Source organism: Saimiri boliviensis, chromosome 13, assembly GCF_048565385.1.
Source record: "Saimiri boliviensis isolate mSaiBol1 chromosome 13, mSaiBol1.pri, whole genome shotgun sequence".
NCBI classification, from domain to species: Eukaryota; Metazoa; Chordata; class Mammalia; order Primates; family Cebidae; genus Saimiri; species Saimiri boliviensis.
The window spans coordinates 59948218-59970574 of NC_133461.1; the positions used below are offsets into that span (position 1 = coordinate 59948218).

A 22357-nucleotide genomic window follows, 5' to 3' on the forward strand; every position below is an offset into this window, starting at 1 on the left:
AAAACCATAAAAAAGCAATTAGATTCAGAAAGAGAACAGTAACCAAAGAATCTAAAAAAAAAAAAATAAGTAAATAAAATAACCACAGATACCTACTATATCCATCCTAGCATATACTATGTTATATATAATACATATTTATTTCAGCATTATGGACTAGCTTATTATGCCATATTGAACACAGAGATGACACTTAGCAAATGTGTTTTTAAACTTACAGCTGAGGGGCATGGTGGAAGCCCCAGCATGGAAGCGAGTCTCATCAAACTCTCCCTTATACCCTAGAGAAGAAAACAGAAATACATGTGAACTGCTTTGTGACAGATTATTTTAAAACAATATGGAGAAGTTAAAAAAAAAAAAAAAGTAGCAAACCTACTCTTCACCACAACTGAAGCGTATGCGGAAAGCTCTCCTTTAACATTCATCGCCGAGGCCCGGTACTGAGCTGTATCTTCAAAATCACATCTGAAAGAACAGATGGAAATGAACATCCATCACAGTGACAGTCCTTGTAATTACTAGCCATTCCGTCAGGGAATTCTTTGCTATCGTAGCCCCCTGCAAATCAGTGGCTAACACATGGCTCTTTGGCTCTCCTGGTACAGCTATTTTCTCTGATCTAGCTACCTGTGGGATATTACAAGTGATCTACTGCAGTTTCATGCCAGCAGTATAGAGTGGGGAGAGAACACCTATAGTTCACTGTGACTCTAGCCTAGGTTCATTTAAAATGTCAAAAAAAAAAAAAAAAAAAGCTTTAGGAGGCCAAAGTGGGTGGATCATGAGGTCAGGAGTTCAAGACCAGCCTGGCCAATACGGTGAAACTCCATCTCTACTAAAAATACAAAAAATTAGCTGGCCATGGTGGCACACACCTGCAGTCCCAGCTACTCTGGAGGCCAAGGCAGTAGAATTGCTTGAACCCGGAAGGTGGAGATTACAGCGAGCCAAGATAGCGCCACTGCACTCCAGCCTGGGCGACAGAGTAAGACTCTGTCTCAAAAAAAAAAAAAAAAAAAAAAAAAGGTCAGAAAAGTCAACCAAGTGCTAGGGACATAAATTATAGCGTGAACGGCATTATAATCTACTTATCTAAAGTTGCACTGGGAGGAGAAAATGTGCAGGCGTGTACCTTTGTAGCAGGTAACTACCCAGAGGCATACTGGAGGGCGTGGCTTCCCTGCTGTCCTGCCCTTGTGGTGGGCTTCAGTCTGGGAGCAACAGAGCAACAGGGAAAAGAAAGAAGCAGTCCTTCCATGTAGATTCCCACAACTACCCTGAGCCCAGCTGGTCTATGTGTTCTAGCTTCGAACCTCAACTAAGTTATTTCCACTTCATTTCCACTAAGGTTCAGGCCATACTTGCAGTTTCAGCTCACAACACAACACGAGAAGGGCCATTTGGATGTTCTTCTAAGTTCTAATACAGAAATTGGAATGTCTTATAAAAAACAGACCATTAGGGAGAGAATGGTCTCATGGAGAGATGAAGAGGCTAAGGTTTCAAAGTAGGTTGTTTCATGTCTTATCACTACCAGTTTCTCGTGTTCTTCATTATTCCTCAGGGTTCAGTTTCATTCATGTAAACTTTTTTCTTGTTGAAATTTTATAGACATCAATAGAACCCCAGGAAGGCAAATACAGTTGCCCATCTCATAACTACTTAATTTTGAAAGTTCCACTTCAGCAGAACCACCCACTGGCAGAACTGACCTGACTTTGGGTCAGGGTCAGTGCTTGGCAAACGTCACAGGGTCCTAGCATCACTTGGCCAACTCCTCTGATCTGAGGAGAAGGCTATATGTCCCTTGAGAATGAATGATATAAATTTCACCTTGACATTTATGCACACCATGGGTTTATCTAAACTGAAAATGGTGGGGTTTGTTTAGCTTTTTCATTCACCTAATTAGGCTTGAATTTCAAAATCATCTTGGGAGGCATAATAAACGTTTGGGAACTTAGGAATTTTGATGTAGGTTTTGTTTTCAAATTTTGCTTTGGATTTTACTTTAAGCTTAAACATCTCAATATCTAGCCTGCTTCACATAAACACAGATTGACAGAGTGCATACTTTCCCATGGTTCCTGGCAATATGAAGGAAAGAACATTATCTCCAAGTTGAGCCCATATTCAATGTCACCTCCCTGGATCTCCATGGCCTTTATTTATTAAAAGCAAAAGAATGTGATGATGATATTGATTTGGGACTCTGAAACGACTATTAATGTAAATGCCTCTTTATGCAACCTATTTTATTATTTACATCTAAGAAAAATTCTCAAGTATATAAAAAGATAAATTAAAAGATGCAAATTGTTTTTTTTCCACATCATCTTTGACTAAATTCAAACATAAAATCATTTTGGGAGGTAGTGTGCGCATGGTTAGGATCAGTCATACATATCACTTTCAGGTGTGCACCCAGAGAAGCACTGTACGTGAATGTCCCTCGTGATCACGCAGCACTGGGAGGAAGTGGGGAGAGTGGCTATTAACTGCAGGGCTGAGTCGCGTTCCTGAGCACTGTTGAGCAACACATGGACATTGATGTTATCTTACGCATTAATCTCCAGAGTGTGCATTCCATATCGACTCTCAATAATGTATTTTCCAGGGTTTGCATGGACATTTATTGGCACCTGGTTTTTATACCTATAACAGAATGGAAACAAAAGGAAGTAAGTTGAAGTGTAAGTAACTTTGTGATTAAACACACACATACAATTCTTGTTCTTGCAGAAACACCTGGAAACCAGGCATTGAGGGTAGCAGCAGCATCAATTAAATGGAAATCGGGCAGGCGTGGTGGCCCACACCTGTAATCCCAGCACTTTGGGAGGCCGACACAGGTGGATCACCTGAGGTCAGGAGTTTGAGACCAGCCTGCTCAACATGGCAAAACCGTTTCTACTATAAGTACAAAAATTAGCCAAGTATGATGGCAGGTGCCTGTAATCTCAGCTACTCAGGAAGGTAAGGCAGGAGAATCGCTTGAGCCCAGGAGGTGGAGGTTGCAGTGAGCTGAGATCGTGCCACTGTACTACAGCCTGGGTAACAAGAGTGAGACTCCATCTCAAAAAAAATAATAATAATAATAAATAAATAAATGTAAATCATATAAGCTTATGTGAAATGCCCCAGCAATATAGTTATACTTCCTGATGAAGTGCTTTCCCCTCCTCTGTAAACTTACATGAAAAATGTTGACCATTCACAACAATATGGCTGAATGTCATGTAACAAAATGCAGTTACAAAACTGTGAATGCAGAATGATTGCTTTATATTAAAATAAAAAAACAAAAAGACTAATGCTACGAGAAATCAGTAGTAGTGCGTTGGGACGCATGAAGGAGTCTTCTTGGGTGCTGATAATGTTTATTGATTTGGGTGCCAGTTACATGGGTGTGTGCAATCTACAAAAATTCACTAAAGCTATACATTTATATATGATACACACTTTTTGTGTGCATATTATACTACAATTAAAAAGCTTTTTAGGCCAGGCATGGTGACTCATGCATGTAATCCCTGTAATCCCTGCACTTTGGAGGTGGAGGTGGGAGAATCTCTTGAGGTCAGGAGTTTGTGACCAGCTTGGGGAATAAGCGAGACCCTGACTCCACAAAAACTACAAAATATTAGCTGAGTGTAAACCTGTAGTCCCAGCTGTGATCATGTCACTGCACTCTAGCCTGGGCAACAGAGTGAGACCCTGTCTCTAAATAAATAAATAAACAAATAAATAAACTTTTAAAAAAATTGGCCACTGTTGACGTAACTGAGAGAAAGGCTTTGTGTTGGGGGTTTTATTGTTGGCTGTCTGTGTAAAATGAGAGCAAAACATTATTCCTGCTAAGATTCTAGCATGTTATTAGAAGCAACATCATTGTATTTTTTTTTTTTTTTGAGACAGAGTTTCACTCTTGTTGCCCAGGCTAGAGTGCAATGGCATGATCTCAGCTGACTGCAACCTCTGCCTCCAGGGTTCAAGCGAGCCTCCTGCCTCAGCCTCCTGAGCAGCTGGGATTACAGGTGCCCGCCACCAAACCCAGCTAATTTTTTATATTTTTAGTAGAGACGGGGTTTCACCATGTTGATCAGGCTGGTCTTGAACTCCTGACCTCAGGTGACCTACAGGCCTTGGCCTTCCAAAATGCTGGGATGACAGGCCTGAGCCACAGCACCTGGCCTGCAATATCATTGTACTGAAAGATAATTATGTTTAAGGGTTTTTTTAATTTTCAAAATTCATATTTTATTCAGATTTGCTTAATTTTTAACGTATCATCACTTTTTTGTTTCAGTATCACATACAGAATATCACATTATATTTAAAATGTCATTTTCCTAGTGAAGAGTTTCTTGGCTATGCAAGCTTATCAGACTTTCCTTGTTTTTTATAACCTTAAAGAGTTTTAAGTATTAATAGATATTTTGTAGACTGTTTCTAAATTGGGATTTGTATGATGCTTTTTTTTTTTTTTTAAAGAAGAGGAAGAAAGAGAAGAGGAAGAGGGAGAGAGGATGGAGGTATTGCTTTATCGTCCGGGCTAGAATGCAATCTAAATATGGGTATGCCTATAATTGTCCTTAATAATGGAGTTATAAAAGAAAATGAGGGAAGAGAATAACAAACAAGGAGCCAACCAACATTTCGTTTAAACTTCTAAGTTAATATGATGTGGTGCTGATAAGAGTGTATATTTTGTATATTTAAAGTGGAGAGTTCTATAAATGTTAATTACGTTTACTTGTTCCAGATCTGAGTTCAAGTCCTGGATATCATTATTAATTTTCTGTCTCATTGATCTGTCTAATATTAATGTTGAAGTCTCCCACTATTATTGTGTGGGAGTCTAAGTCTCTTTATAAGTCTTGTATGTCTGCGTATTCCTGTATTGGGTGCGTATATATTTCGGATCTTTAGCTCTTCTTGTTGTTGCATTGATCCTTTTATCATTATATAATGTCCTTCTTTGCTTCTTTTGATCTTTGTTGCTTAATTGTAACTTCTGCTTTTTATTTATTTATTTTAGCTCTCTGTTTGGTTGGTAAATCCTTCTCCATCCCTTGTTTTGAGTCTTTGTGTATCCTTGAATGTGAGATAGGTCTGGATGCAGCATACTGATGGGTTTTAGTTTTTTATTCAAATTGCCTGTCTGTCTTTGGATTGGGGGATGCTCTTTTTGGTATTTTTTTTAGAAAGGTTGATACTGTTTGTTCCTTCCTATGTGTAGGGGTTCTTTCAATAGCTCTTGTAAAGCAGGCCTGGTGGTGATGAAATCTCTGAGTGCTTGCTTATTCACAAAAAACTTTATTTTTCCTTCACTTGTGAAGCTTAGTTTGGCTGGATGTGAAATTCTTGGTTGAAAGTTCTTTTCTTTAAGGATGTTGAATATTGGTCCCCACTGTCTTCTGGCCTGTAGGGTTTCTGCTGAGAGATCTGCTGTAAGTCTGATAGGCTTCCCTTTGTGGGTAACCTGACCTTTCTCTCTGGCTGCCCTTAGTATTTTCTCCTTCATTTTAACCCTGGTGAATCTGACGATTATGTACCTTGGAGTTGCTCTTCTTGAGGAATATCTCTGTGGTGTTCTCTGTATTACCTGGAGTTGAATATTATCCTGCCTTACTAGGTTTGGAAAATTTTCCTGAATAATATCCTGAAGCGTATTTTCCAGCTTGGATTCATTCTCTTCGTCACATTCAGGTACACCTATCAAGCGTAGATTAGGTCTTTTCACATAGTCCCATATTTCTTGGAGACTTTGCTCGTTCCTTTTTATCTTTTTTTCTCTAATCTTGTCTTCTTATTTCATTGAGTTGGTCTTCGACCTCTGATATCCTTTCTTCTGCTTGATCAATTCGGCTGTTAAAACTTGTGCATACTTCACGAAGTTAACAAGATACACAATTTAGAGAGGAATATAAGTGAATTGATGGAGCTGAAAAACACAATACGAGAACTTCGTGAAGTATGTTTAAGGGTTTTATTCAATGTTATAAACAAACATGGCTCTTGCTTTGGAAGAATTCATAATACAAATCATGAAAGGAACTTCTGACAAATAAGAGCTGAAAGCCTCCGTTTTTCTGACTGTTCCATGTCTGGTTAAGTCTCGCAGCCCTCAGTGGCTGGACTCCGCAGAGGGGCCTCTCCCTGTCTTCTGGGTCTGTACGTGGTGACTGAATTTTTCATCACTTCCTCATGTTCTCAGTAGCCAGTGGCTATGGTGCTGGACCAGGCTTTTCTACTTAAACCCTTTTCTGCCCAAAAGAGGAACTGGGTTTCACTTATTTCCCTTTCAGACAGCCTACTTTGCGTGCACAGATGATGTAAATAACCCTGATAAACACCACTGACACAGAGAATTGACTACGAGCCAGGCAATGCTCTAAGTACTTTATGTATGCATTGTTAAGTTCAGTTCTCACAATCACCGTATGAGATAGTGGTGTTTTTAACCTCCTTTCCCAGATGAAGAAACCAAGGCATGAGGGTTTCAGGAACTTGCCCAGTCACACAGCCAGGAACAGCAGACAGGGACTTTGAACCCAACCCTAATTTTGATAAATATTATATTTGGTAATTTGAAGCAAGTGACCCTGATGCAGAGAGGAACAATTCGTATTGTATCATATTTTAGGGAGAAGTTTATTGAAGAAGTGGCATTTGATCTGAATTTTGAAGCATGAGTTGGGGTTTTACTAGATGGAGAAGAGCGATTTTTTTTTAAAGTGTAGAAAATGAGCAATGTGCTTTAGGGACATAGGGTGTATGTGTGTGAGAGAGAGTTGGAGAAAGGAAGGAGCTGACTGAAGCCAATATTCTTCCTTTCTTTCCCTTTCCATTATGTTCCCTCCTCCCAAACCTCCTAATGATCATGTCCACAAGTCTGAAGAAATGAAATGCAGAGAGAACAACTGGAAAATGGAAGCATCATATGGGTCAGCAGCCAGGCTGCCGGTTCAAAGTTCCCGTCTGCTGTTCCTGGCTATTAAGAACATGAGGAAGTGGTGAAGAATTCAGTTACCACGTACAGACCCAGAAGACAGGGAGAGGCCCTCCACCTCCCAGTCTCAAGCAATCTTCCCACCTCAGAATTTTGCATAGCTGGGACTACAGGTATGCACCACCACACTCAGCTAATTTTTTCTATTTTTTTGTAGAGATGGGTTCTTGCTATGTTGCCTGTGCTGGTCTTAAAACTCCTGGGCTCAAGCAATCCTCCCTCCTTGGCCTCCCAAAATGCTAGGATTACAGGCATGAGCCACTGTGCCTGGCTTGATCCACATTTACTTCTATTTCCAATCCTGAGGAAGGATGAGTCATGGGCAAACAGCAGGCCCTCAGTTGGTTAAATTGGGTTGAACAGAATTATCATGTAATGCAATAGGTTAATTGTAGCTTCATAATTTTTTTAGCTGAGACAACAGAGTTCTGACAAACATATATGTCATGATATGGATGACTTCATGTTATTTTTTATTTTATTTTAAATAAATAGAGATGAGGTCTCACTATGCTGTCCAGGCTGGTCTCAAACTCCTGGGCTCAAGCGATCCTCCTGTCTCCGCCTCCCAAAGCTGGATGATTTTCAACAAATGGACACGAAGAAAGTAAGTTGACGCTTTGAGTCTCAGTTCCCTCAGATGTGAAATGCAGAGGGTAGGACTGGCTCAAGAATCCTCAGCTGCGTGGCAGGTGCAGCAACATAACCTTCGCCAAACACAGAAGACCCTGCAAGTTGATGCGGTGCTGTTCCCTGCCAGCAGCCTCAGACAGCTGTCTCAACACAGGGCTCCAGCGGACAGGACTATCCGATCAGAGATGGCCTGGAAAAAGAAATCTACTGGCCACTGCCTGTTTTCAGCATTCCCCGTTTTGATGAAGGACAGGGTAGAACATGTTAATCCACATGTTCTTCTTATTTTATTGATTTAGGTAATTTCACACTGGACTCAGAAGCTCGCTCTGGCTCTGCTCTTTCTTGTGCTGGAGGGTTGTCGGTAGTTTCTCTTTGCCTAAGAAAGGCATTGTGATACCAAAGGCTGTGACATGTGCTGTTTGACCAAATGACTCAGTGACACTCAATTTGGCTTCTCATCAAAAGTATTGCTCATATCTCTATAAAATTTGCATTACAAAGTATTTTGCAGGTCAGAAGTGGTGGTTCATGCCTGTAATCCCAGAACTTTGGGAGGTTGAGGCGGGAGGATCATTTGAGGCCAGCTGCATAACATGGTGAGACCCCATGTTTGTAAAAAATAAATTTTTAAAAATAAAATAGGGCCAGGTGCGGTGGCTCATGCCTGTAATCCCAGCACTTTGGGAGGCCAAGGTGGGCGGATCATGAGGTCAATAGATCGAGACCACCCTGAAGAACATGGTGAAACCCCGTCTCTACTATAAAATACAAAAAAAAATTAGCTGGGCATGGCAGTGCATGCCTGTAGTCCCAGCTACTCAGGAGGCTGAGGCAGGAGAATTGCTTGAAACTGGAATATGGAAGCTGCAGTGAGCTGGCATCATGCCACTGCACTCCAGCCTGGCCATAGAGCGAGACTCTGTCTCAAAAATAAATAAATAAATAAATAAATAAATAAATAAATAAACCATTTTGCAGGTTCCATGGTTGCTTCACCATCCTTTCCTTCCAGTACCACTCAATTCAGCACCTTAATGCCTTTCCTCCAACTAATGACTTTTCTATTATCACCACCTGGCAAGAGAAATGGGTTTAAAATACACACATGCATCAGACACCACTTTGACTGCAGAGCTTGTAGTCTTTTCTCTGGAGCACCAGATACCAATGTGAGAAATTCCTCATTTAAAGCAGTGGGCAAGGATTAAGTCAGAAAGGTATTTGATTCTATTCTCCAAGAAATTTCACCCAGTGAGGCATTTAGGTTTGGAGTCACTTGAGACTGGCTGTCTTTAGCTTCAAGTCAGGGAAGAAAAGAAGGATTTGGGGCCCATTCTGTTCAGAGCTGTTATTTTTGGAAAGTGAAATTCCAAGCTGAATAGTCATTGGCTAATTTTGGAGATTAATCCACACCCCGGGATTATGTGTCAAAAGCTTTCTTAAATCCCTGTGGATATTCAGATATATACCATCTCCCCTATCATTTTTATGTAATGTCTATGAATTGTTAATGAGCTTTCAGTATACTATAAGTTTTTCCACTAACATTTCCTTTATGTGTGTAAAACACACAATTCCCCCGGACAAATACTAGTTTGGATGTTGGGCCAACTTTCATAGTACAGGGTCACAGTAAAAGCTCTTTGGCAGAGTAAAGCATGGTCAAGCAAAAGCCTTCACAAAAATTATTTTCTATCAACAAATAATGCACACCAAAATGATTTTTTGGGGGGTGGGGGGGACAGAGTCTTACTCTGTCACCCAGGCTGGATCTCGGCTCACTGCAATCTCTGCCTCCTGGGTTCAAGTGATTCTCCTGCCTCAGCCTCTGGAGTACTTGGGACTGCAGGTGCAGGCCATCATGCCCAGCTAATTTTTGTATTTTTAGTAGAGATGGGGGTTTCATCATGTTAGCCATCATGTTAGTCTCGATCTCTTGACCTCAGGTGATCTGCTGGCCTCAGCTCCCAAAGTGCTGGAATTATAGGCGTGAGCCACCGTACCCAGCCAAAGATGATGTTTAACATACTGAATCTCACCATAAATGAGATTGCTGCTTAGAATCCAACCTCCTGTTTTGAATAAATCGCTATACACCCACTTTAAAAACTAAAGTAGGGAGAGAGAGAGAGACAGAGAAATCCCATTCAGATAGATTTTGGAATTAAGTAAGAAAAATCCAAAATAAAACTCCAAATCCTTATGTTGGAAAACCGTTGTAAATAATATGTGTTAACCATTTTAAATATAGGCTGTTTTTTCAATGATAATATGATAGTAACTGCTAAATTTAAAGATGTGATAAATAATTCTAATCTTGAAAATAAACTCAACGCACGATTCTATTATGAAATTTACGGATCTTCATAATTTGTAAAAATAGAAGAGTTTTCCAAATCTCTGCCTTTATAACTATTTTATTTCTTGGTTTTTACTTATTATAATGGGCTTAATGACTAATTTCTTTAAGTATATTTGACAATAGCTTTTGGGTGAAACTGAAGTTTTTTTTTTTTTTTTTTTTGACAGAGTCTCACTCTGTACCCTAGCCTGAAGTGAACTGGCACAGTCTCAGCTCACTGCAACCCCCACCCCACTGGGTTTAAGCAGTTCTTTTGCCTTAGCCTCCTGAGTACCTGGGACTATAGATGCCTGCCACCAGGCCTGGCTAATTTTTGTATTTTTAGTAGAGATGGAGTTTCACTATGTTGACCAGATGGTCTTGAACTCCTGACCTCAAATGATCCAACCACCTTGGTGTCCCAAAGTGCGGGGATTACAGGCATGAGCCTCCTCACCTACCTGAAACGGAATAATTTTAAACATGTATTGTAAATGTTTTGCTTGAGGATCTAGTTCAGTGTTCAATATATAGATATGAAAGCTTGAGTGCAAGTGAGTGAGTGAATGACAAGTACACACTAATACCAACACATTGCTCGAGTGAGTTCACCTAATCTTCCTGCGGGCTACAATTAAGATTTCCATTGACAAATTCCATCTAGGCTTCAGGCCAGAAACCCAACTGAATCCAGCTCTGTAAAAAGTATACAATTAACACCATTCTCTCCTTTTAAAGAAAACTTTTTCCTTCTCTGCTATTTCATATAATGTTTAAAATTTGACTCAGTAATACATTTAGATGGTTCAAGAACCAGAAAGAATAAAGGGTGCATAGCGAACCCTTCCTGGTAACTTCCTTGCACTTTTGTCTCCTTTTACAAGGCTCCCCGTCAGGCCAATAGCTTTTCTTAGGTTCTTACATATCCTTCCAGAATTTCATTATGCAAATAAAACAAACACAAACATAAATGCTTTTTTCTTCTCCTCTTAAACAGAAAGACTATCATTATACAAGTTATTACATAAATGTACCCTATTAAACTTTAAAACTTCAGTGTTTTTTCACTACGTATGTATTTTGCCTTCTATGATGACAGAGTCCTTCTGCAGGATGGCCAGCTTCATGATGGGGGTGGAGCAGCATCTTCTGTAACTAACTTTTTTTTTCTTTCTTTTTTTTTTTTTTTTTTTTTTTTTTGAGACAGAGTTTCGCTCTTGTTGCCCAGGCTGAGTGCAGTGGTATAATCTTGGCTCACAGCAACCTCAGCTTTCCAGGTTCAAGCAATTCTTCTTCCTCAGCCCCCTGAGTAGCTGTGATTACAGGCATGCCTTACCACACCTGGCTGATTTTGTATTTTTAGTAGAGATGGGGTTTCTCCATGTTGGTCAGGCTGGTCTCAAACTCCTGACCTCAGGTGATCCTGCCTTGGCCTCCCAAAGTGCTGGGATTACAGATATGAGCCACCGCACCTGGTCTGTAACTAACTTTTCAACGGAGGCTGGTGCATGGTCAGGCTCCTGCTGCTCTCTGAGCGAGTTGGGCATGGGACGGTTCTGCATCCCGTCTCTGCACCTGACCCTAATGAGGGATGTGTGCCCTCATTCAGTGCTCTCTGGGTAACCTCTAGGTTCCACATAAATAGATTTGTTAGTAACATGGGATTGGTTGGAGAGCGGCTGCTGAGCGTTTGTATCATCTGTTAGGCCTCAGGGACTCCCATGATGTAAGAGTGCTCAGTGGAAACTTGGAGCCAAATCCTCTTTGGAAAGGGCTTTGATGGAGCCAGGCCCAGCACATGTGCCTTTGAAAGACGTGGCTAAGGACTTAACTGCTACGAGTGGAGGCAGTGTGATTATATGAAGATCGTCACAAATTTACTCCTTTAATTAACCTCCTGATATTCAAGAAGGGCATTCTCAATATTCTCATCATAGTTGTCCTCAGTGTCAGACCCAGGAAGCTGCAATCAGATACCAAAAAGGTGTAAATGCCAGCAATGTCATCACCAGTGATCTTGGTTCTTGCTTGGGTTGTGGGTTCCCAGCTCTTCAAGGAGAAGGCTGCTTACTGAAGATTTTGTGCTCTGTACCAGCAGTGCAAAGTCAATTAGTGCTCCAGTGAATGGCTGCTTTTTTTTTTTTTGTTTTGAGACAGGGTCTCACTCTGTTGCTCAGGCTGGAGTGCAGTGGTGCCATCTTGGCTTACTGCAATCTCTGTTTCCTGGGTTCAAGCGATTCTCTTGCTTCAGCCTCCCCAGTAGCTGGGATTACAGGCAGTCATCACTATGCCTGGCTAATTTTTGTATTTTAGTAGAGATGAGGTTTCCCCATGTTGGCCAGGCTCATCTCAAACTCCTGGCCTCAAGTGATCTGCCCACCTTGGCCTCCCAAAGCGCTGGGATTACAGGTGTGAGCCACCTCACCAGGCCCAGTTAATGACTTTTTAAAAACATTCCCAGGAAGATATGCTAATCCCATCCAGAAGTCAAATCCCAGAGGTGGATTTAACTTGAAGTAAATTAAGCTTAAGTTTCAGGGTCTCTCACTACCCAAATCCCTGCAATACCTTATGCCCTAGCTTATACTGCTAATTTATTCATTTATTTTGTAGAATGCCCTCCAAGTTTCATCAGCTTCTTGCCCACAAAACCTGAACTTGACCCCGTTTACTGCCATTTCCAATCATCAGTTATCTGCTAACTGATTGTCTGTGTTCCAGCTTTACCCAGGACAAATCTTGCTTTCAGAAGTATAGTTCACTATGTTCTTAGTTGTCTACCAATTCTTTTTTTTTTTTTTTTGAGACAGACTCTCACTCTGTCACCCAGGCTGGAATGCCGTGGTGCAATCTCAGCTCACTGCAACCTCCATTTCCCAGGTTCGAGCAATTCTCTGGCCTCAGCCTCCCGAGTAGCTGGGACTACAGGCATGTGCCACCATTCCCAGATTACAGGCATTAGCCACAGTGCCCAGCCTTTTTTTTTTTTTTTAAAGAGACAGAGTCTTGCTCTCTTGCCCAGGCTGGAACGTAGTGGTATGATCAGAGCTCACTGAAGCCTTGTTGTTTGTTTGTTTCAATATTTATTTTTCACTAAGCTTGCAAGGCAAGGAGACTATCTGTGAAATGCTCTGGTCTGTCCCTCATGGGAGAACGTACAATAAGGAATAGAGTCGCTAGGACTGATGCTTTGCATGGGGCTGGAGGGAGTTGTTCTCTCCAAGAGCACTAAAGGGGTTGCAGGTACCAGAGGAGGCTCATCCAGTACTTCCGGAGAGGAAGCTTGTCTCTGTGCCTTCCCTTTTGTTTGAAAGGAGCCCCTAGGACGTAACATCCTCAGGTAAAGGATGTGAATATTTCAAAGCCACCTGGAAAAGCTTTGTCCATTTCCAGTTAGTGAAGATAACTGCAAATGGACAGTATTTCTATTTTTGAATTAACTGGAATTTGAAGGGTTTACGGTTCAGTCATCTCCTAATTTTCTGGAAAGTTTCCATTTTTTAAATTGCTTTTTTCCGGATCCACAGGGCACAATGTAAGGAGTCTAATCTCTGAAGTTGAGCTTTGCTTTTGTGAAATCACTTTGCTTTTGCTTAATAACACTATCAAGGGCACGTGGCTCAGTTTTTATTCAAGTTGCTGTGTACTTAACAGAATAAATAAATGCTTATGAATTTAATATTTATCTCCCAGAGGCTACTTTGTATCGTTTTGATAATCATCTTTAACTCTAATTTTTTTAAAAGTGGGAAAACACAAATAGGAAACTGTATAATAAATGCATGTATTCAACAAAGGCCTTTAATTATTCATTATTATACATTTTAATTTATGAAAGAACTATTTTTACTAATATTTCTTGCAGCTAAAAATTTGTTATTGTTTGTGCATTTCATAGGAAAGTTTTGAAAAAATTTTTTTTGAGGTGGGAAGTAACTGGTTTTTCAAGAGGAAATTTCCCTTTAACAAGCCAAATTATGCAACTCTGTAATCACAGAAAAGGGCAGGCAAAAGCAGAGTGATTACTAACTTACTTTTCTATTTTAAAGCTTGTAAATTGATTCTATTTATTTATTTACTTATTTATTTATTTATTGAGACAAAGTCTCACTCTGTCACCCAGCTGGAGTGCACTGGCTCAATCTCGGCTCACTGCAGCCTCCACCTCCCAGGTTCAACCTATTCTCCTGCCTCAGCCTCCTGAGTAGCTGGGATTACTGGTGCCTGCTACCATGCCCAGCTAATTTTTTGTATTTTTAGTAGAGATAGGGTTTCACCGTCTTGGCCAGGCTGGTCTTGATCTCCTGACCTCGTGATCCACCCACTTTGGCATCCCAAAGTGCTGGGATTACAGGTGTGAGCCACCATGCCCGACGTAAATTGATTGTTTTAAACTTCATTTTTATAGAAATACGTTTCCATCATTCTCATTTATGTTTACTATAAATTATTTATCCTGATAATTCATAGCCAGCTTTGATTTTTATTCTTTGGTTTCCAAACTCAGAAGCCCTGAAGAGTTTACATACATAGAAAAATTGTAAGTAAATTCAAAATCATCAAAGACAGCTCAAGATTACAGGTAAAACTCACCATGTGCTCCTTAAGAATAACCTTAGAGGCCGGGCACAGTGGCTTATGCCTGTAGTCTCAACATTTTGGGAGGCCAACGTAGGTCAGGAATCCCTTGAGATCAGGAGTTTGAGACCAGCCTGGCCAACATGGTGAAACCCTATCTCTACTAAAAATACAAAAAATTAGCTGGGTGTGGTGGTGGGTGCCTGTAATCCTAGCTATTCAGGAGGCTGAGGCATGAGAATCGCTTGAACCTGGGAGGTGGAGGTTGCAGTGAGCCAAGATCGTGCCACTGCACTCCAGCCTGGGTGACAGAGCAAGACTCCATCTTCAAAGAAAAAAGAATAACCTTAGAGAGTTAAGTGGGTTTATCTTATCAGCTACCTCCACAGTGCTAGGCAGGCATCTGATCAACTTTAGAAATAACAGAAAAAAAGAAGAAGGAGGCAGACCCTCTGGGTGACAGTGACATTTGTGTAGTGTTTACACTGCAACCTAAGGTGCATTTACCACCACTCCTGAAAATAAAAAAATAATTGAGCCAATTAAAAAAGATATTTCAGTTTTACTCTTGGATGCAAAAAGTAAAACTGAAATATCTTTTTTAATTGGCTCAATTCTTTTCATACTTCTGCTGTCTATGGTAGATATTTGTGACATATGACAGGAAAGTTCTCAGTTTAGGGATCAGAAAGTTATTGAAAATTGCAATAGGACATATTATGGAAGGAGAAAAAAAGTACTTATTCTTTATGGAAAGAAAATATGACCCATGTTGGGTACTATCTGCCATTCCAATTCCTTCTTTCGCTTGGTGTCAGAAAACACATTGATGTACTTACTTAAGCTCTCTGGTTTAAAAAAAAAAAAGTAAAAAGAAAGAAAAAGAAAGAAAGAAAGGGGAAGGAAGGAAGGAAGAAAGGAAGGAGGGAAGGGAGGCAGAAAGGCAGGCACATTAAGGCCTCAGCTCACATGAGGCGTAGAGATGGAAGCCTTCTGAGTTTTAGTTATTTGTAAAAGGCAGAATTGCTTCCGATCACAAAATCCTGCCATGTCGTGTAAAGTTTGTTGATGGAAGCTAATTTTTACTTTTATCATTCATAACAGTTACAGACATATATTTGGTATGTAAATATGTTGACTAAAATGCAATACTTCATATAAAATAAAGACCCATTTGTATAATAAGATTATAGAGTATTATCATATAGCATATATGTGCAAGACTGTTTTTTCTTTCCATACATAAAAATTCATCCGAATACACTTCTTCAGTCTTTTGAAAACCCATACAATCTTGTAGATGCCTTCCTTGACTCTTGCATATGGTTGTTTTGTGTGTTTTCACTAGAGGTGAACTTAACGTTGTGTAATGAATTCTGTTAGCTTTCATAAAGATAACATACCACGTGACACGAGGTTCTGGCCAGCCTGCAACGGAGCAGTGCAATTTTACATTCTCTTTCTCCCAAACCGTGTGGGATCGAGGTTTAATGATAAACTCAGGAGCATGGAGAAGATGGTCTTCATTTAACTTGGCATGATATGCCTCGGTTTCTTCTAACTGAAAAAACAAATAAGCAAACAAACATATTACCAAGATACCACTAAATCAAAGTGACTTTTGATGCTAAAATAACAAATAGAAACCAAAAGTTTATTTTTCCATTTGGAAGCTTAATTTTGTTTAGATAAAATGCACTCCCTTCTCCTTTTTAAGAAGAGATATTGTTATTTGACATTTAACATTTTAAGCTTAAGCAACATCTTTCATTTCTTTTTCCTTTCTTTTTTTTTTCTTTTGGATATAGTCTCGCTTTGTCTTGCAGGCAGGCTGGAGTGCACTGGTGCAACCTCGGCTACTGCAGTCTCCACCTACCAGGTTCATGCAATTCTTGTGCCTCACCCTCCCTAGTAGCTGGGATTTCAGGCATGCACCACCATGCCTGGCTGATTTTTGAATTTTAGTAGAGATGAGGTTCCACCATGTTGGCTAGACTGGTCTTGAACTCCTGGCCTCAAATAATTCTCCTGCCTGGACTTCTAAAACTGGGATTACAGGTGTGAGCCACCATACCTGGCCATATTTCACTTCTTTAAGGTGGATTTCTTAAGGTTTTAAAAAAATCATTAATTTCCTTAAAACATAAAATTCCATGGAGTTTAAAACTGTTGTCTGCTTTCTTTGACCTACATATTAATATTTTAATGTCTTTCTCCTTGTTTTCTTATGTTTTGTTTCTCCAAAAGACCACATGTTTCTTCATTTGAAACAAATCAGCTGGGTGCAGTGGCTCATGCCTGTAATTCCAGCATTTTAGGAGGGTAAGGTGGGTGGATCACTTGAGGTCAGGAGTTCGAGACCAGCCTTGGCAACATGGCAAAACCCCATCTCTACTAAAATATATATATATATATATATATATATATATATATATATACACACACATATATAAAAATTATTAGCTGGGTGTGGTGGCACACACCTGTAATCCCAGCTACTCGGAAGGCTGAGGCAGGAGAATTGCTTGAACCCAGGGGGTGGAGGCTGCAGTGAGCAGCGATCATGCCACTGCACTCCAACCTGGGGGACAGAGTGGGACTCCATCTCAAAAAAAAGAAGAAACAAATCAATCTATATCTACACACACACACACACACACACACACACACACACACACAAATTATGACATGGATTTCCACCTTGTAAGTTACGTTGAACTGTCTTTAGAGCAAGACTCCATCTCAAAAAAAAAGAAACCAATCAATCTATATCTACACACACATACACACACACACACACACACACACACACACACACACAACTTGTGACATGGATTTCCACCTTGTAAGTTACGTTAAACTGTCTTTTCTTACTGTTTTCCTCAGGGACAGCTGTTCTGCCTTTTCTCGAATTGCAACTTTCCTTGACTTCTTTTCAAAAGTTTCTTCCTGTTGGAGAGTTGACATGGCCTGTTTGGAAATCACGGACTGCTTGGATGCCATGGACTGCTTGGATGCCGTGGACTGCTTGGATGCCGTGGACTGCTTGGATGCCATGGACTGCTTGGATGCCATGGACTGTTTAGATGTTGTGATTCCTTCCTCACTAGCAAGAAGATTCCTCTGGGCTATATAAGCAGCAGCTTCTTTAATTCTTTCTTCTTCCGTATCTGTAATTCCACTGACATGCATTTGACTAAAACACAAAAATGGCAAAATGTATGGATGGCAGTGATAAGATTTTGTAATTTTTACTAAGTTCAAAGTATCACACCTCAGACACTATTATCTTGCACCAAAAGAAAATCTGATACAGAAAAACCTGGTAAATCAGAAGCTGATGCTTCATGTACAGAAGTGTTTTTTGCCTTAACAAATAACAATAATAATGATAACAGTAACAATAACACCTATTATGGCCCTGGTGCTTTTCACATACACTATCTTGTTTCATCCCCATACAAACCCTATGAGATAAATGTTTGTTTGTTTGTTTTTTGAGATGGAGTCTCACTCTTGTAGCCCAGGCTGGAGAGCAATGGCACGATCTCGGCTCACTATAACCTTGAGGCCTCCTGGGTTCAAGCAATTCTCCTGCCTCAGCCTCTGAAGTAGCTGGGATGACAGGCACCTGCCACCATGCCTGGCTAATATTTTTTGTAATTTTAGTAGCAATGGGGTTTCACCATGTTGGCCAGGCTGAGGTCAGGTCGAGCTCCTGACCTCACGTGATCCACCAGCCTCAGCCTCCCAAAGTGCTGGGATTACAGGCGTGAGCCACCGTGACCAGCTGAGATAAATTATTTTTTCTGTTTTAGATACATGGTAATGAGGTTCAGAGAAGTTAGATAACTTTCCCAAGGTCGTCTCACTGGTTGTCTTAGTGTGTTTAAATATGATTTTGTTTATGATAAAGATTATAATTCCTTTCCAGAAAAGCCATATTCAGATGAGATGTAGCTTGTGTGCCTGTGACCCTGATACATGAGTAGGAGCTTGATCTGGATTCTGTCAGTTTGCTGACGTAATGCATTGCCTGGAGTTGTTGCATGTATGAATAAGTTCTGAATTTACATGAGGTTCCTTATGCCTTCTGGGTTTCTTTCTAAGATAATACATGTTGTGTGTGCATATACTATGTGTGTACCTATACTATACACTAAAAAGTTATCAAACTTGTGTAATGGAAGTGGTGACTTTTATAAATGTGACTTATTATTTGTGATGACAATAGCAAGGGAGTAGTACATCCCAAGTGCAATGCTTACGTGGCAGTTTATGATAGAATCTGTGCTGTGATTTATTCATGTTGTTTAAAAATATTTTAATTGCCGGGAGCGGTGGCTCAAGCCTGTAATCCCAGCACTTTGGGAGGCCGAGGCGGGTGGATCACGAGGTTGAGAGATCGAGACCATCCTGGACAACATGGTGAAACCCCGTCTCTACTAAAAATACAAAAAACTAGCTGGGCGTCGTGGCGCGTGCCTGTAATCCCAGCTACTCAGGAGGCTGAGGCAGGAGAATTGCCTGAACCCAGGAGGAGGAGGTTGCGGTGAGCCGAGATCGCGCCATTGCACTCCAGCCCGGGTAACAAGAGCGAAACTCCATCTCAAAAAAAAAAAAAAAAAAAAATTTTAATTATTTTAACATATTTCAATGCCTTTTGTTGTAAACCTCCTCAAGTGTTTTAGCGAAAGAGTGTATTGATTATATTAAAGGTTCTTTTGAAACTGAGTCTCCTTAGGCCTCTTAACTCAGAATTGTACATTCCAAGAATGATTACTTCAGAATGTAAGCAAATGCTGCCATTTGTGTTTGCAAGTTCCTAGCATCTGAATCTATGCAGCGCACATTTGCCGAGTCTGTGGTTTCTCATGGAATATTCCTAAAACATCTGGCAGAGAAGATGAGTCCACTTTATTTCTGACTAAATGTAATGAGTAAATTTTACGGTTTTTCTCTCTCTGTGTAAATAAAATAAGCTAATCCCTACTCCAGATGTTAGTAACATGCCCATTATCATTTGAGGGGGAGGAGGAAGAATGAAAGATTTTTAGCTTAGTGTCCTGACATAATGACCTCTCATTCTTTTTTTTAACAAGATAGGAAGTGAATGAATTACTAAGTGAATACAAAACAAACCGTCAGGAGAATTTGCTTGAAATTCTCTATAGAAGTCAATATATACTAGGGAGATGTGAAATGAGCTTTGTGATCTGTTTCAATTCATGTAATAATGGATCAGACTCAATGCTAGTCACCCCAGGCTGCAAGTAAGAGAGCTTTATATTAAAGTTTTCATTACTACTGATACTGGACATGCTGACACAGCTCTAGAGGACTGAATGAAGTGATAGTCTCCTTGCCTTTTCCATTAACAAAGAAGCCAAACTTCAGGAAAAAAACTGTAATTATTTCACATGGCAACTACACTTAAAAAATATGTTAGATCCAGGGCAGCAGGGATATTCTCCTTTAAGTAAAAGTCAGGATTTATCAGTTATAACCCTTCCATAATCTGGACACAAAAGCAAAACTGTGTGGCTAACGTGACAAAAGTATACGACTACATAGTAAAAATAAATTTAAAATCTCTCAGTACTCTGCGAATCTCTGACAGTCTCAATTCAAAATCTCTTGCTGACACAGTTTACCTGATTTACTGGAGTGTAAGTGGAAATTTCCAGTGCCATGCAGAGGAAACGGTATTTTCCAGAAGCACACTGTGAGTGCAGAGGGCATGTCCATTGCATTGACAAGGCCTACATGGGACTTTCAATTCTTACCCTCCCAGGCATGGGACTTTCAGCAAGTCACTGAGTCATGATTTCCTTATCCAAAACATTGATACATTAATATCTCTGCAGGGTTGTATGGAAGATTTAGCAAGATGATTTATATAAAGCACCTTGCATGACTCCCAGCAAATAGTAATAGACACTGAACAAATGTTCATTTCTTTCCTATCCTCTCCTCAGATTAATACTGCCAAAACCACTGTGATGTGTTATTTTCAGCACAGTAATAGAGTATAGGCGATGATGCCATATAGATATAATGGAGAACTAGAAAATAAAGCCTAGACAATCAATTTTTATTCACATCTTCTGTTATCACAGTTTATTTGGTAAATGATCATTTCTTGAGACTGGCCTGGAAGAGACAAATAGTTTGGCGTGGACAGAGCACAGAGCAGGGAGAAGATATTAGGAGTGAGAAGCTTCATTTTGGGCCCTGCCACATAGAGTCATGCCATTTAGGCTGGTGTTAAGCTGATGCGGTTTTTAAATGATTTTTGAAACAGAGTGGGAAAAATACTGAAGACAAAAGACTTTACTCCTAGCCTACCACCTCCTGTAAGGAATGCGAGTTACATTAAGCTACTGTGAAGTGGCCAAAAGGCTGGGCATGCATATGTAGCAACAAAAGCATGTTCGTCTGGAAAGTTCACTTAAAAAAATCAGAGATAGCAAAGATATCAGATAAAAAGCTAAAAATAGAATGTTATTTATCCCTTTACCTTCCTAATTGGGTTCAGAGCAATTATGACATTAGCCTCTGACATGAGTCAGAAAGAAACTGTCAGAGGGCAATGGAAAGAAAAACACAGGCGACAGAAGTAGGTCACCATCAATCACAACAAAATTATTTCCTGACTTCCAAGAGGATCTACTTTTCCATGACATTTGCTCTTAGAGGATGGCCTAACTTTGAGTGTCACCTCTGTGGGAATAACTCTCTCTGTTCAAAGGAAAATAAACAGGAGATGAACCAGAAAATTCCTGTTCAGCTTTATTCTTGGTGTCCAGGACATGTTTTCCTTTGAATATGATTACTGCTCAAAATAAAAAAAAAATGCTTATGTAATAAAGATAGAAAATTGGCATCACACAGACTTGTGATTTTGTGATAATTCTGTTTGAAGTTTACCTCAAAGTAAATAGCAATTTATTTCCCATTGAACAAGGCATTCAAATTATGATGAGATTTTGCCCCCAATGAATAATAATTAAAACCTGACAACCAGGCTATTTTTCATCTACCTAACCATATCATCTTGGGTTTTTAAAAAAAGTTCACCCAGACCAGGTATTGTAGCTCATGCCTATAATTCCAGCACTTTGGAAAGCCGAGCAAGGAAAAACACTTGAGCCCATGAGTTCAAGACCAGCCTGGGCAACATAGTGAGACCCCATCTCTACAAATAACTTTTAAAAAAATTAGCTGGGCTGGTGGCTCCTGCCTATGATCCCAGCTACTTGGGAGGCTGAGGTAGGAAGATTGCCTGAGACTGGGAGGTTGAGGTTGCAGTGAGCAACCTGCACTCCAGCCTGGATAACAGAGTGAGAACCTATCTCAAATATATACATATTTGGAGTGTAAGTGGACATTTCAGGTGCCATGCAGAGGAAATGGTATTTTCCAGAAGCACACTATGAGTGCACAGGGCATGTCCATGGCATTGACCAAGCCTATGTGGGACTTTCATGTATGTATTTTATATATACATAAAATACAACATAATACATACACACAATAATAAAAAATCACCCAATTTTTATAGTTTTTAGAGCTTTATTTTTACTCTGGCTGTACTGTCCAATAGCCAGCACCCCAGGATCCATTTCCCATTCCAGCTAGTTCTATAAGCAGCATTAAGTTCTGGTCATTCCTGTTTGTCATGTAGCCAGCCTATGTGATAGCAAAATTTCTGAAACAGAAGTCCCTTTAACACAATTAATACATGTCTCTCAGTTCAGGGGTCTAAGCTTCCTCAGATCTTA

At 40.1% G+C, this 22357-nt stretch overlaps 1 protein-coding gene across 3 annotated transcripts in view; it reads right to left on the reverse strand.

Annotated features, from left to right (window-relative positions):
* The window catches only part of MYOM1 (myomesin 1), a 194559-nt gene that overhangs the window by 120453 nt on the left and 51749 nt on the right, over nt 1-22357 (reverse strand). For all 3 annotated transcript variants that reach the window (XM_074383712.1, XM_003924808.4, XM_003924809.3), the window contains exons 4-8: nt 17448-17769; nt 15977-16134; nt 2566-2658; nt 380-468; nt 219-281 (exon numbers count right to left, since the gene is read on the reverse strand). In XM_074383712.1, the coding sequence (XP_074239813.1) occupies nt 219-281; nt 380-468; nt 2566-2658; nt 15977-16134; nt 17448-17769 (725 nt within the window). The remainder of the gene's footprint in view (nt 1-218; nt 282-379; nt 469-2565; nt 2659-15976; nt 16135-17447; nt 17770-22357) is intronic.